Consider the following 14420-nt stretch of genomic DNA (forward strand, 5'->3'; position numbering starts at 1 on the left):
CAAGGAGGAATGGGCAAAAATCCCAGTGGTAAGATGTAGCGAGCTCATAGAGAATTATCCAAAACGACTTGGAGCTGCGATTGCCGAAAAGGTGGCTCTACAAAAGTATTGACTTTAGGGGGGTGAATAGTAATGCAAATTGCCTTTTTTGTTATTTTGTCCTATTTGTTGTTTGCTTCACAATAAAAAAAAAAAACATCTTCAAAGTTGTGGGCATGTTCTGTAAATTAAATGATGCAAATCCTCAAACAATCCATGTTAATTCTAGGTTGTGAGGCAACAAAAACACAAAAAATGCCAAAAATAAGAATACTTTTGCAAAGCACTGTGTGTTTATATATACACACACACACACACACACAGTATTTTCCGGCGTATAAGACGACTGGGCGTATAAGTCGATCCCCCCTAATTTTCAAGTTAAAACATAGGTTTTGGGCTATACTCGCCGTATAAGACTACCCCCCTTCTGAAGCAAGGCAACACCATTGAAAAACATCAGATTTCTCATAGATCTCCAAGGTACCCCAAGTACTGTAATACATGTAATCTCTCATAATATCTCCAAGGTACCCTAAGTATAAGTATTACCAGTAGATGTAATCTCAAGACGCTGGCTGTGCGGGAATCCTGTACCGGTATACCGGTATGTACCGGCTACATACAGTATAGCGCGCTGAGCCAATCACAGTGAGCGATGTATTCTATTATTGAATGCAAAGCCTGCTCGGATTGGCAGAGTCAGAGAGGTGGGTTGATGTTACTCCGCCAATCCGAGCAGGCTTTGCATTCAATAATAGAATACATCGCTCTCCCTGATTGGCTCAGCGCGGTACACTGTATGTAGCCAAAGCTACGGTACATACGGTATACCGGTACAGGATTCCCACATAGCCAGCGTCTTGAGAGATTACATCTACCGGTAATACTTATACTTAAGTTACCTTGGAGATATTATACTCGGCGTATAAGACGACCCCCCATTTTTGGGGGATTTTTTTGCGGTTCAAAAGTAGTCTTATACGCCAGAAAATACAGTATATATATTTTACACACACATATACAAACATGCCAATTTAGAAAGAGCCAATCAATTAATCTACCAGCATGTCTTTAGGGGGAGAAACCAGAGTATTGAAGAAAACTCAGACGAGCACAGGGAGAAAATAAACCGAGGACACACCAGCCTAGAGCATAATCCTTGTAAACCATTTATTATTGGAATATTCAAAAACACTAATATAGGTAAGCTTGTGATTATCAATGATTCTCAAATCCAGAGACGTGAGATCCAATGTACATACTCGCTTTCATGGGAAGAAGCCACTCTGGTTAGAATAAGGCTCAACACATTTAAAATTGGCTCTGATAAAGAGGGGACTCCCCTTGAAACGCATCAGCCATATTAAAACTGGAGTGGCTTTTTCCTCATGAAAGAGTATGTGCATTGGATCTCATGTCTCTGTATTTGAGAATCATTGATGAGATTACATACATGTGTGTTTGCGTGTATAACAATTGTTTCTATTCCACTAATAAATGTCTTAAAGGATTATTATACACTAGGCTGGTGCGTCCACTGTTTATATTCTAATTCATTTGGTATCTGGGCTTCCCCAGTCCTAAGAGGGCAGCAAAGCATGGTGGCCTAAAGTATCTCTGGAGTGGAACAGTAATGCCTCGTACACACGCAACGATTATCGGCCGACCGATCGGCCGTCTTTTGTCCAGAGTTGCGTTTGGTTGGTTGGAATGTGCTCTAGACTGCACACAAATTTTTTTGGCCAACAAAAATCAACTTCAGAAGTGATGTCATGTGCTGGTTTACTTTCCGTGTGTTTTTTCTTCTCTGAGCATGCCCAGTCTTGCTCATCAGATTTTTGTCTGCCGAAATCTGTACTGACTGACGAAAAATCGGCCGTTGTGTTGTCAGCCAACAAAAATTTTATAGTCTGCACGCCAGATTTTATTCGGCCGAAAAGTCGGAGTCGGTTGTCGAAAGCATCATACTAACAAGCCAAAAATCGGCCGATCGGACGTTGGCCGAAAATTCACGGCCAACTATCGACGCGTGAGTACGAGGCATAAGGATCCATCTGCCTCTGAACACCACACTAGAGTGCAGGAGCTTGTTTTTGTTCATCTAAGCCAAGGTTTTTCAACCAGGGTGCCACAAAGTCTTCACGGTTGCCGCAGACACATCCCGGTCTGAGCGCTACTCTGTGTTAATTCCTGTGCAGTGCAAGTCTGCCCAGTGTGATCGGGTGTTAAAGGCATGTTCAGCGGCACTACAGCTTTCTGCTTTGCGGGCAATACTACACACAGCTGCAGGGAGGAGGAGAGAGCCATGCGTGCTGTGCTCTCTTTCTCTCCTCACAGAGTTGCACTGCACTGGAGTTAACACACTGCATGGGAGTTGAGCACAGCCCACATTTGTGCTAGGAGTGCGATTTGAGAGGATTGTGCTGGGATTGGAGTGGGGTTTGTGCTAGGAGTGGGGATTTGGGAACGGGGGGAGTTGTGCTAAAAGGGGGGATGGGGGCTTGTGCTAGGAGGAGAAGTTTTGTGGGGGCAGGGAGGGGGGGGGGGGGGTTTGGGAGGAAACTGTGCTAGGAGGGGTGATCGGGAACGGGGGGTTGGTTGCGCTAAGAGGAATTTTTCTGGGGGGGGGGGGGATTTAGTGGGTGCATTGTTCTAGGAGGGGAGATTTGTTGGGGGATTTGTTCTGGAGAGTGTGTGTGTGTGTGTGTGTGTGTGTCTGAACTTTGCATCGCAGACTACATTTTAGGGCTTGTTTCACCCCAGGTGTAGTGAGACTTGAAAATTGCACATGTGTATGTTGGGGACCATTAACAAAATGTGATTTGCGCAAACACGCAAAAAAGTGTATGCTCGTACACACTTCCTGCTGTGAACGATCCCTCAGACTGGTGTGCCCTGGGATTATGCACAGTTCTAAAGGGTGCCTTGACTGAAAGAAGGATGAAAAACACTGATCTAAGCACAGGAAAAATGTAAACTCAATGCATTTGAGTGCATAATGAACAGGGACCCCAGCACTGCAAGGCAATAACCACTAGGGCTACAAGATTGTGGAATTCTCTACCACAAGAGGTGGTTTCTGCGAGAAGTATGGTGGCTTTCAAAAGAGACTTAGACGTACATCTCAAGGATCAGAACATTCAGGGGTATATGAGATGATTACAGCCGTACACACCTACACAGGTTGAACTGGATGGACTATTGTCTTTATTCAACCTCATCTACTATAACTAAACCACTGTAATGCCCAAATTATGGCACACAAGTAAATAAATGTTATAGTAAAATTACAATAACACAATAGTCGCTCATCCTAAAAAGACACGACTATCAGCATACTGCACCTTCATTACATATCCTTTGGACTTGGAATTTAACCAACCTCCCATGACCCCCCCTCTATCTGAGAAAATAGTTACATAAAGGCTACAAACAGGAATCAGGATGACCTATCCCGCCCATTTTAAATATTTGTACGTAGTTAGTGTGTGGATTTACATCTCTAAGCAACACAGCACAAAATTCCAGGGCCCGTCGCTGACAACACCTCCCTGTCTTAACTGGTTGGCGCATTACGCAACAGGCTGTTTCTTTTAGAATAGTAATTGTGCCAGAGACTGAAGTGAGTGGGTTTGGTGTTTTGTTTGTTGGTTACAACATAGGCAGTGGTGTGAAATTGCAGCTCTCTCTTTTCCCACGGAAAAGATGCCCAGAAAATAGAATAAAATAAATTGGGAGTTGAAATGTTTCAAGAACTGACACCCACCCTGGGAATAAAAAAAAAAAGAAAGTAGATACCTCGAACTTTTCCAAGAGCCTGCCTGCCATTCCTGCTCATGATTGGGAGTGTGATGATACCGTTGCTTTTTCCTGTCTCAATGATAGCAGAGGACAGCAGACAAGCAGTGCCCACATGACCCGGGAGTGCGTCACCCTGCACCACAGCTTCACTCAAGTCTTCCTGTAAGAGGGGAAGGAAAACAGAGGGAAAAAAAATTAAGCCAAATACATTATAATGGAAGGGACCAATTGTAAATAAATGAATAAACTGACTGTATTTCATTGTGTAGAGCAGTTGTTTTGAAACTGCGGACAGGTGGCCAGATGCGGCCCTTTGCATGCTTTAATCCGGCCCTTGGGGCATTATCACCCCCACTATCAGCACCCATTGATGAGGCACTATGCCGCCCACTGACACCAATGACGAGGAACTATGCCGCCCACTGACACCAATGACGAGGCACTATGCCGCTCACTGACACCAATGACGGGACACTATGCCTCCCACTGACACCAATGACGGGGCACTATGCCGTCCACTGACACCAATGACGAGGAACTATGCCGCCCACTGACACCAATGACGAGGCACTATGCCGCTCACTGACACCAATGACGGGACACTATGCCTCCCACTGACACCAATGACGGGACACTATGCCTCCCACTGACACCAATGACGAGGCACTATGCCGCCCACTGACAACAATGACGAGGCACTATGCCGCCCACCGACACCAATGATGAGGCACTATGCCGCCACTGACACCAATGACGAGGCACTATGCCGCTCACTGATACCAATGACGAGGCACTATGCCGCTCACTGATACCAATGACGGGGCACTATGCCGCCCACTGACACCAATGACGGGGCACTATGCCGCCCACTGACACCAATGATGGGACACTATGCCGCCCACTGACACCAATGACGGGGCACTATGCCGCCCACTGACACCAATGATGGGACACTATGCCGCCCACTGACACCAATGACAGGGCACTTTTGCGCCCACTGACACCAATGACGGGGCACTTTTGCGCCCACTGATATCAGCGAAGGGGCACTAATACTCCCCCTGACACCAATGATGAGGCACTATTCCTTCCACTGAAACCAGCGAAGGGGCACTATTACTCCCCCTAATACCAATCATGGAAAATTGTTTACTCCCACTGCCGCCAGGACATTTTCTACTCTCACCAGCCACAGTCTGCGCCCCCCCCCCCCCTAGAGTTTGAAGGAAAGTAAACTGGCCCTTTATTTAGAAAGTCTAAAAAAAACAGCCCCTGGCTTTTATTGGTGTAGGCAGTCTGTAAAGCACAAGTCAAATGTTACCTGATAATTCATTAATTTGCTGGAGATAGGAAAATAGTCCTCTCCTGGAGACAGGACTGGACCGAAATTTGGTTTGCCACACACAGAGAGCCAGAATGTGTTAGCCCTGGAAACAATATAAAAAGGTGTTGTCTAGATGGTACCTTGTCCCTGCGAGATTGGTGAAATCTGAAGTTACAAACCCACGTTTTCACAATTGTAAGAATTCTGGCACACACACATCTGGTGGACCTGTCTGTTAGTAGGATCTTTGCACCAATAGCTGCTTATTTGACACCACCCTCCTAACAAACCCTCAGCTTGCGCTTTCAAAGTATAACGTACCAAGCCCAACTAGAAACCAATTCCAACTGTTATACGTCATCACGGCTGTCAAGCAAACTATAGCTAGGTCTGTGAAAACCTCAAGCATTTGTATCTTAGAGACCAAAACACAGGATCATGTAGGCGATGGTCCATGCCAAGATTGAGGCAACCCTGCAGGATAGAATCCATAAATACCAGTAAGTCTCGCAGCCATGGTTGGACCACTTTCTGCCTCCAGACTTGGAAATGACCTTATTGGGACCTTGAGTCACCGTAACCTTTTAAGCTGGCCATACACAGTTCGAATCTTGGCCAGTTAAGCAGGAAGGAACTGGCCGAGATTCAAACCGGTAACGGGCAGGCTGAATGTACCAAGTTGACCAATCAATCTATCAACTTGGGTACAACCAGCCTGCGGGATTCTCTTACGATTATCGCCAAGCGGCTGCTGTAGCCACTACCAATAATCTGTTCTCATCTGGGATGGCTTGGTCCAGTCTTCTATGCTGCGCTATTGCTCAATGAAAACACACACACACTCAGTTCTAATCCTCTAAACCCCTCCCCTATAAGCTCCCAATACCAAATTCACCATAAATTCCCAATGCCCACTCAACTTCCAGGACAAGTTCACATTTCTGCAAGAAATAAAATGCACATATTTTTGCAGGCCAAAAAAAAAAAAAAAGTGCATTTAATATTTCTTGCACAGAGCCTGCAGAGCATTGCATTCACAATCAGTGAATCGCGGGTGCAATGTTGGGCTCCTGCAAACACGTCCTTTCATTTTCTTGCCAGTACCACTATATAGGCTTTCTGGTAGAAGGCTGGAGTACATGTCAGTGGACTATGAGGGAGCTCATCAGAGCCCTTGCAGTCCATTGAGAGCTACAAGCCATCTGCCTCAGTGGCAGATGGGACATCTAGTTTTCTTATTCAAAGATGCCTGTGCATGAATAACGCAGCTGTGCGGGCAGAGGGCTGTTTTGCAAATCTGGAAGGTAGGTGCAGGAAGAGGAACTCCCACCCACTCTCACAGGGAGTGCATGGACTGGTGCTGGAGCAGGTTACACATTACACCCTAAATACAGGGGTAATGTGTCACATGCTCCAAAAAGGTGAATTTAGCCTTTAAATACACAAAATTTAAACAGGATATTTACATTTATAGGCAATAACACCAGAGACTGTTGTTCCGAGGAATATCCAACTGTCTTCTGGGGGATCAGGAAGGAATACATTTTTCCCACAATGAAGTAAATAGAATCATGCATAAGGCTCAGTTCACACTGCCGCAATTTGGGATCTGACTTGGGACCCCAAGTCGCATGACATGTGAAATCCCATGTTATTCAATGAGAGCTGTCTTAAAAGTAGAACTTTAGGCAAAACTTCCCCCTCCATTTTGGATAGAGCAAGGGAAGGTTATAACCCGTTCAATCTTTTTCTCCATCTGTGTCCCCTTGCGGAAATTGCCCTTCACTTCCTGTCCCATAGCCAAATAGGAAGCAAGAGGAAATCCCTACAAATGAAGGAAATTCTTTGAGTACCCCAAGGTCACCAGAACAAGTGTCCCCATTGCAAGATTTCCCCTCTTTACTTTTTGGGGACAACCCAAAATTTAGGATTTTCTTTTACTTTCAACAATAATGGTAAACAGGACAAATAGAGAGGGTGAATCTCCTTAATAGGGGTTCAGACAGCAATAAAAACTGACAGGGGTTCCAATCCATTTCTATTCAATCCAAAACAAACGTTTTGTCTTCAGTTGTACTTTAAATTGGCACTACTGAAGTCGCTCCCATTTTAGAAAAAGTTCCTGTACTACTTCAAGGGGACTTCTATCAGACTTGTGGCCATAAAATAAAGGAAATCGCCTCCAAGTCAGATCCTCCTCTATATTGATGTGATTTGGATCAGATATTACAGGAGGATTACCAAGGCAGTGCATGGCATCTTCCTGCACAAGACAAAGTCACTTCAAAATCACATCAAATTAGTACTCAAGTCACCAGCAAATCGCCAGGAAGGCCTCTGACAAAGTAGCACAACTTTCAGGCCGCAGTAGTGTGAACCGAGCCTTACCCTTTTTTTTTTTGCCTTCCTCTGGATCAACTGTGGGTATAGGCTTCTGTATATAAAACATTTTCTTTTTAGATTTGTTCTATTAATTTTTTTTTCTATTGGTTGAACTAGATGGACTTTCAACCTGTAACTATGTAACCATCAATTTCCGTCCTCTCCCCTACCATCAGCTCTAATTCCCCTCGGCACCACAACTCACGCTTTCCACTGAGTAAAGGCTTGATCCTGACTGATAAGTGGGCATTAGCCTCAGTTTACACTGCTTTCGACTCCATTGTCATGCAATTTCCACAGCTACTATCAGGAATGTGTATGGGACACAAAGTAGTATCAAAGTCACATGAAAGTAGTGCAGGAACCTTTTAAAAAGTGACTGCAACTTGAGTCACATTGATTGGAACAGCAGATGTTTTTCCACTTGTCATGTAACTTCATGTGTCACAAGTAAGTTGCAGCAGTGTGAACCAAGGCTTTAGGAGACCAGTCGCTCAAGGCACTGACAGCAGGCAGAGTGGTTGGTTGACCTAGCTGGGGACCCTAACTCCCATTGTGTGGGTTTTTGTTATCATTTGCAACTCAAGGATAACTATCAGACAAGAAGAAAAGAAGTTTTCCTATACCCAAGCCATCTACCGCACTTGAATTTTTATCTAGGAGCTCTTTAAATAATATTAAATTGCAATAAAAGACACTTCATCATGAATAGCCACTAAATGTGGTTGCTTCTGTATAAAGATACAATTTATGAAACACTCACTTCAAAAAAGTCAAACAGTAACTCCAAGTTGTCTGGCTCCATGGTGTGTATACTGAACTCCGTCCATCTGTCATGCTGGATACCATAACCACATTCTGGCTGGGAATGCCGAGATTTGTATTCTGTGTTACTTATTAAAGAGATCTCTAATGTGCTAGTCATCTTTGGAAGAAAAATAGGGGAGGGCTTATCCTGATCTTCATCATCGCCCTCTTCTTCAAAGCCGCCCAGTGACAGCTTCACCCTAATTGTACAAAGCAGCGGGACATCAGTACAGACATACAGTATATGTAAACTATTTATGGCAGCAACAGAAAATACCTTCTACTCTTTATTAGACCTAGAAAATCAAGCAGTTATATTATATATATTTCTTGCTAGAAAACCATAACAGTAAACTCAAATTTGCCTTCATCAGCATAACAGGGACCGAAATGTAAGAAACAAAGGATGTGATGTATAGCACTGACCCTGTAAGGGTTTACTTCAAGGGGAACTTCATTTAAAGTGAATCATGTGATTTTTCTTGCTATAAACATCTAACAGTACCTGAGCATAGCTGCCATTATAGGGCCATAAACGACCCCCTTTTTTTATGTCACAGCTCTCTAGCAATCCCTAGATAGCAGCTGTGAAAACTCAATATAAAATCCTTTACTATACACATATATATATATATATATATATATATATATATATATATATATATATAAATATATAGTGTCCGCGCTGAGTATTCACAGCTGCTATCTAAGAATTGCCAGAGTGCTGTGGGATAAGAGAAGGACTGATGTAAATCATACACCAGCTTCTATACACGGGAGCTTCTATGCACGGGAGCTTCTATACACAGGTAATGTTAGATGGGATAGCAAGATGAATGGTTTGTCACTTTATTGGTTTGTATGAAAAGAAGGTGAAGTCAAACAGTTACAGTCACTTACAGAGAAGGGCTGGTTAATTTATTATTTAGACCTGCTAACTTCCATGTGCACCAGTTGCAGATTCTTATGAAGAAGTCGATTTGCAGGAAATCACATATTCACAAGATTTGTATACCCTATGGGGTTGATTTACTAAAACTGGAGAGTGCAAAAAAGGATCGTAAAGGCAGAAGTTTTTTTTTTTTTTTTTTTTAATCTTAATGCATTCTAGGATAAAAAAACCTTTGTACAGCAGCCCCCAATACTTACCTGAGCCAATCTTTATCCAGCAATGTTGCAGGAGTGTCTCAGCTGCCCAGGACTCCCCCTCATTGGCTCATTGCCTGAGAGTGTGGCACGATTGGCTCCCTCTGCTGTCAAAGTCAGTCAGCCAATCAGGAGAGAGAGAGGGGCAGGGCCGGGTCGCAGCTCCGTGTCTGAATTGACACACTAAGCTGTGACTTGGTTTTGGTGCCCCAACAGCAAGCTGCTTGCTGTGGAGGCACTCGACAAGAGGAAGAGCCTAGGAGCACAGAAGAGGGACCCAAGAATACAAGAATCGGGACTGCTCGGTGCATGTGCTCTGTGTAATATGTTTATTTAAAAAAAATAAATAAACGAGAGACTTTACAATCACAGTTAGTTGAAGTGGATTGACTATCATGCACACCTGCACCATATTTTTCACTCTTTAGTTTTAGTAAATCAACCCATATGTGTCTGATACCTACAAAGATTCAGTGATCTCAAATTACTTAAAATTACTAAATGCAAAAATGGGATTTTTGTACTTACCGTAAATCCATTTCTCTGAGTTTATTTTGACGAACAAAGCGCTCCATAAATCATAACTAGTGGGTCATATTGCCTCCTCCAGGAGTAGGAATAGGCAGAACAAAAAACACCTGGCTACGTCCATGGGCCGTCCCCAGCTGGTATATAACCCCCCTCTCTGCTCTAGGTAATCAGTTTAGTAGCAAGCAGTATTAGAAGTATCAGAACTCCATAGAGGGGTGATTGCTGTGTCCGTCCATGAACTCAGAGAAATGGATTTTACGGGAAGTACAAAAATCCCATTTTCTCTTTTGGTCATTGGCAGACACAGCGCTCCATAAATCATAACCACTAGGACGTCCAAATGCAGTGCCAAAAGAAAAATGAGGGGGGGGGGGGGGGAAACCCAAGACCAAACACAAGAGTCCTTAACCAGGACACAGGAGCCTTAATTGGGTTACAGGAGCCTCATCTGAAAAATAAAGGTTTAAAGAAAAAAAAAAAACCCTCAAGAGGGAACAGCCCCTTTTAAACAGCAGCCTGCAAGACTTTGCGGCCAAAAAAAACATCCGCAGATGCCAAAGTATCTACTCTATAGAAGTTTGGAAGGTATGCACGGACCACCAAGTGGCCGACTTACAAACTTGCGATATTGAAACCTGATAACGGAAGGGCCAAGAAGCACTCAAGTAGATTGCGCCTTGACAGGGTAAGGTGGAACCTAACCTTTAATGGAATAGGCCTGAGTACTGTCTGTCCGATCCGATGAAAAGTCTCAGTAGCTGCCAAATACACCCGAATCGCATAAACCACATCCAAGGTATGCAAAGCAAATTCCTTGGGATGAGCCGGCTTGGGACACAAGGAAGGCAACACAATGTTCTCATTCAAATGGAAGTCAGAGACAACTTTGGGCAGGAATGATGGACAGGGACGAAGAACCACTTTATCCCTATGGACCACTAAATAGGGACCGCAGCAGGATAATGCCACCAATACGGATACCCTGCGGCCCGAGGTAGCCACCAAGAATGTCACTTTCTGGGATAACGCAGGCAAGGGAATCTCCCGAATATTCTCAAATGGAGGTTTCCCGTTGAAGAAAGGTTAAGGCCCGAGCCAAGGAAAAGGATCAAGGATGAGCGCCAATTGACTCATACCATTGTATGTGGAAAGCGTACATTTTTTGGTGCATCTTGCTGGAAGACGCCTTCCTTGCCTTCACCATAGTAGGGATCGCTGATCCAGACAGACCTCTATCCCTCAGTATCTGGCTTTCAACAGCTAAGCCATTAAAACCAGCGACTGTAAAGCAGGATGGTGGATCAGCCCTTGGGACAACTGGTCTTCTCTAAGAGGAAGCCCCCAAGGGACGTTTACAGCCACCAGGATGATTGGAAGATCCTCGCTCTTGATTCCTCACAGGAACTGCGGAAGAAGCCTTAGCCGAGGATGATACTGGCCTTACTGTGGCCCTTGGATGCCTGCGGCGTCTGTCAGAAGACCCCGTGACCTCGTCACGAACCTCGGTATCCTCCTGTGGAGCCGAACCTGCTAAAGGAGCTGCATATAAGACTGTGCAAACAGAACTGTCTTGAAGGTGCATACCACCAAAGTCAGAACCTGTATGCAAAATGGGAGAGAGAACTATCTGCGTTACAGCAGCCGGTGAATCATGGCCTGTGGTCCCTGAAGTTTGTGCAGAGGAAAGACCAACCTTGTCAGAAGTAGAATCAGACCTAAACGACTTCCTCGCCTTCACCATAGTAGGGATCACTGATCCAGACAGAACTCTATCCCTCAGTACCTGGCTTTCAGTACGTTTATGGCCACCAGACTGATTGGAAGATCCTCGCCCTTGATTGCTCGCAGGAATTGCGGAAGAAGCCTGAGCGGAGGACGATACTGGCCTAACCGTGGCCCTTGGACGCCTTTGGCGTCTGCCAGAGGGACCCGTGATCTCGCCATGAACCTTGGTATCCTCCTCTGGAGCCGAAACCTGCATGAAGGATTGTGAAAACAGAACTGTCTTGAAGGTTGATACCAAAGTGGGGGGTGTCATGGCGCTCTTCTAAAATCCCAAGATGGTACGAGGAATGTGGGTGGATGGGAGGGGGGGTTATGGGGCTGCGTGGGGGGGGGGGGGGAAGTTTGGTACTGTAGGGAAGCTATAGTCCGCGGCAGCCGGCTGAAGCGTGGAGAAGCCCTGAGAGATGCAAGAAAGGAGAGAGCGGCGCCAGCTTAGTATAGTACAAGTTTATTTAACACTGTTAAAATTGGTGACTCACTGTCCGAGGTTGGGTGAGACCGGTACACAAAGACTGTTAGGGTCATACATCTTCCTCTTCCAGGATAGTGGTCATAGGAGAAGGTGGTGAGGTTCCAGAGGTATAGCCGAGCCGCTGTGGGGCTGCTAGTTGTCACTGGCCGCGGCGGAGCATGCACAACAGGGCTCCGGCTGCCGACTTCTGATCCCTGATGACATCACTTCCTGGCAGGAGAAAAATAGGGGTTGCACGCGTTCGGAGCATCCGTGCTCCTTCGTCAGGCGATGGGAGTGTCTCAGGTGGGGCAGGGAATTTATACCCTGTTGCCGGACTAATTGCAAAGACATCTGTCTGTGGGGGGGGGCGGAGCCAAAAGACTCTAAGAAAGTCATCTCAGTAAAAACACAATTGGGGATACATGTCTCTAGGAAATCCATAAAAGTACATAAAAATACATAAAAATACATGATGGTATTACATAAAAGAGGACTTATAAGAATAAATCCCATAAAAACAATACTGACATGGCCATGGGGAAAATAGATCGGTAATGTGTGTATACATCTACATGAAAAAACGGTATTGGAGGGAAAAAATAAAACTAGAAATAAATGTAAAGAAAAAAATAAAAAATAAACAAACATAAAAAAAAAAATATATATATATATATATATATATATATATATATATATATACATATATATATAAATAAATAAAAATAAAACTAAATGTAAATAAAAGTAAAAATAAAGATAAAAATAAAAATGAAAATAAAAATGAGAATAGAATACACACACACACATATACATACACACAATATATATATATATATATATATATATATATATATATATATATATATATATATATATATATATATATAGATGAAAAAAAAAATATATATGTCACTGATAGGGAATGATGTGTGAATGTATGAGGTGTCACAAGTATTATGTGCAATATTTTAGAGTGTGATATTGATTTCTAATCCCTCGTTTAGGCCTCCTGGCGCTAGAGTGTCCAGGGTATAAATCCAGTAGTTTTCTCTGGTACACAGTCGCTTGAACCGTTCAGCAGGGGGAAAGTGTGCAGGGATGGCTTCCAATACCCACACTTTGAGTCCATCGGAGCTCTTGGGATGATACTCAGTAAAGTGTCGGGGGACGCTGTTTATCGGAACCTGTTTCAACAAGGTTCCGATGCTCTCCAAAGCGTTTGCGTAAGGTCCGTATAGTACGGCCTACATAAAGTAGGTTGCAGGGGCACACGAGGCAATAGATGACATATTCCGTCGAACAAGTGTAGAAGTCAGTGAGGTGATGGGTTTTTCCATTGTTTGTGAATTCCTTTAGACCGTGTCTCACATGTTTGCATGTTAAGCACCTGGTCTTACATTTGTACATTCCCTTGATTTGGAGAAAGGAGGTGAGTGATGAGTTAGTTTTTGGTCTAATGGAGCGGACCTGGCTTGGTGCTATTAGAGTTTTGAGGTTTTTTGCGCGCCTGTATGAAAAACGGGGGCGCTCGGTGAGGTCTGCACGTAGGTAAGTGTCTTCCTTTAGGATTGCCCAATGTTTATGGAAAATGCGTTCCATGTGCTTGAATTTACTGTGAAACTGGGTAGTGAATCGTGCGGAGGTGGGATGATTGTTTATTTTCCTTGTATACTCCGCTCTACTTTTCTTTAGATCTTCATGCAGGTAGTGGTCATAGGCTTTTGTTATGAGTTCTTCAGGATAGCCCTTATCAAGAAATTTCTGTTTGAGTAGTGTTCCATGGTGAAGATATGTTTGGGACTGAGTGCAATTGTGTTTAAGGCGGCAATATTGGCTCTTTGGTATATTCTGAATCCATCTGGGGTGGTGACAGCTATTGTAGTGCAGGTATGAATTTCCAGCGGTGGGTTTGACGTAATTCTGAACACTGATTGTATTATCATGATGGTATAACTCGAGGTCCAAGAAAGTAAGTTTTTCGGCATCTGAGACTGATGTGAAGGAAAGCCCCATCTGGTTGTTATTGCAATGTTCGAGAAATGGTGGTATGAGGGAGGCAGGGCCATCCCAGATGATAACTATATTGACCGAAGAAGATGAGATGAGAAGCAAAGGGATTGTTGTGCCAAATGTATTGCTGCTCCCAGT

The 14420-nt window shown here is 44.1% G+C and overlaps 1 protein-coding gene across 1 annotated transcript in view; it reads right to left on the reverse strand.

The window, feature by feature from the left end:
• GPCPD1 (glycerophosphocholine phosphodiesterase 1) overlaps positions 1–14420 on the reverse strand; it is a 168676-nt gene that overhangs the window by 74950 nt on the left and 79306 nt on the right. The window contains exons 8-9 of the mRNA XM_082251241.1: positions 8313–8556; positions 3841–4003 (exon numbers count right to left, since the gene is read on the reverse strand). Of these exons, the coding sequence (XP_082107367.1) occupies positions 3841–4003; positions 8313–8556 (407 nt within the window). The remainder of the gene's footprint in view (positions 1–3840; positions 4004–8312; positions 8557–14420) is intronic.

This window comes from Pelophylax lessonae (assembly GCF_965119305.1).
Source record: "Pelophylax lessonae genome assembly, chromosome: 3".
Taxonomy (NCBI): Eukaryota; Metazoa; Chordata; class Amphibia; order Anura; family Ranidae; genus Pelophylax; species Pelophylax lessonae.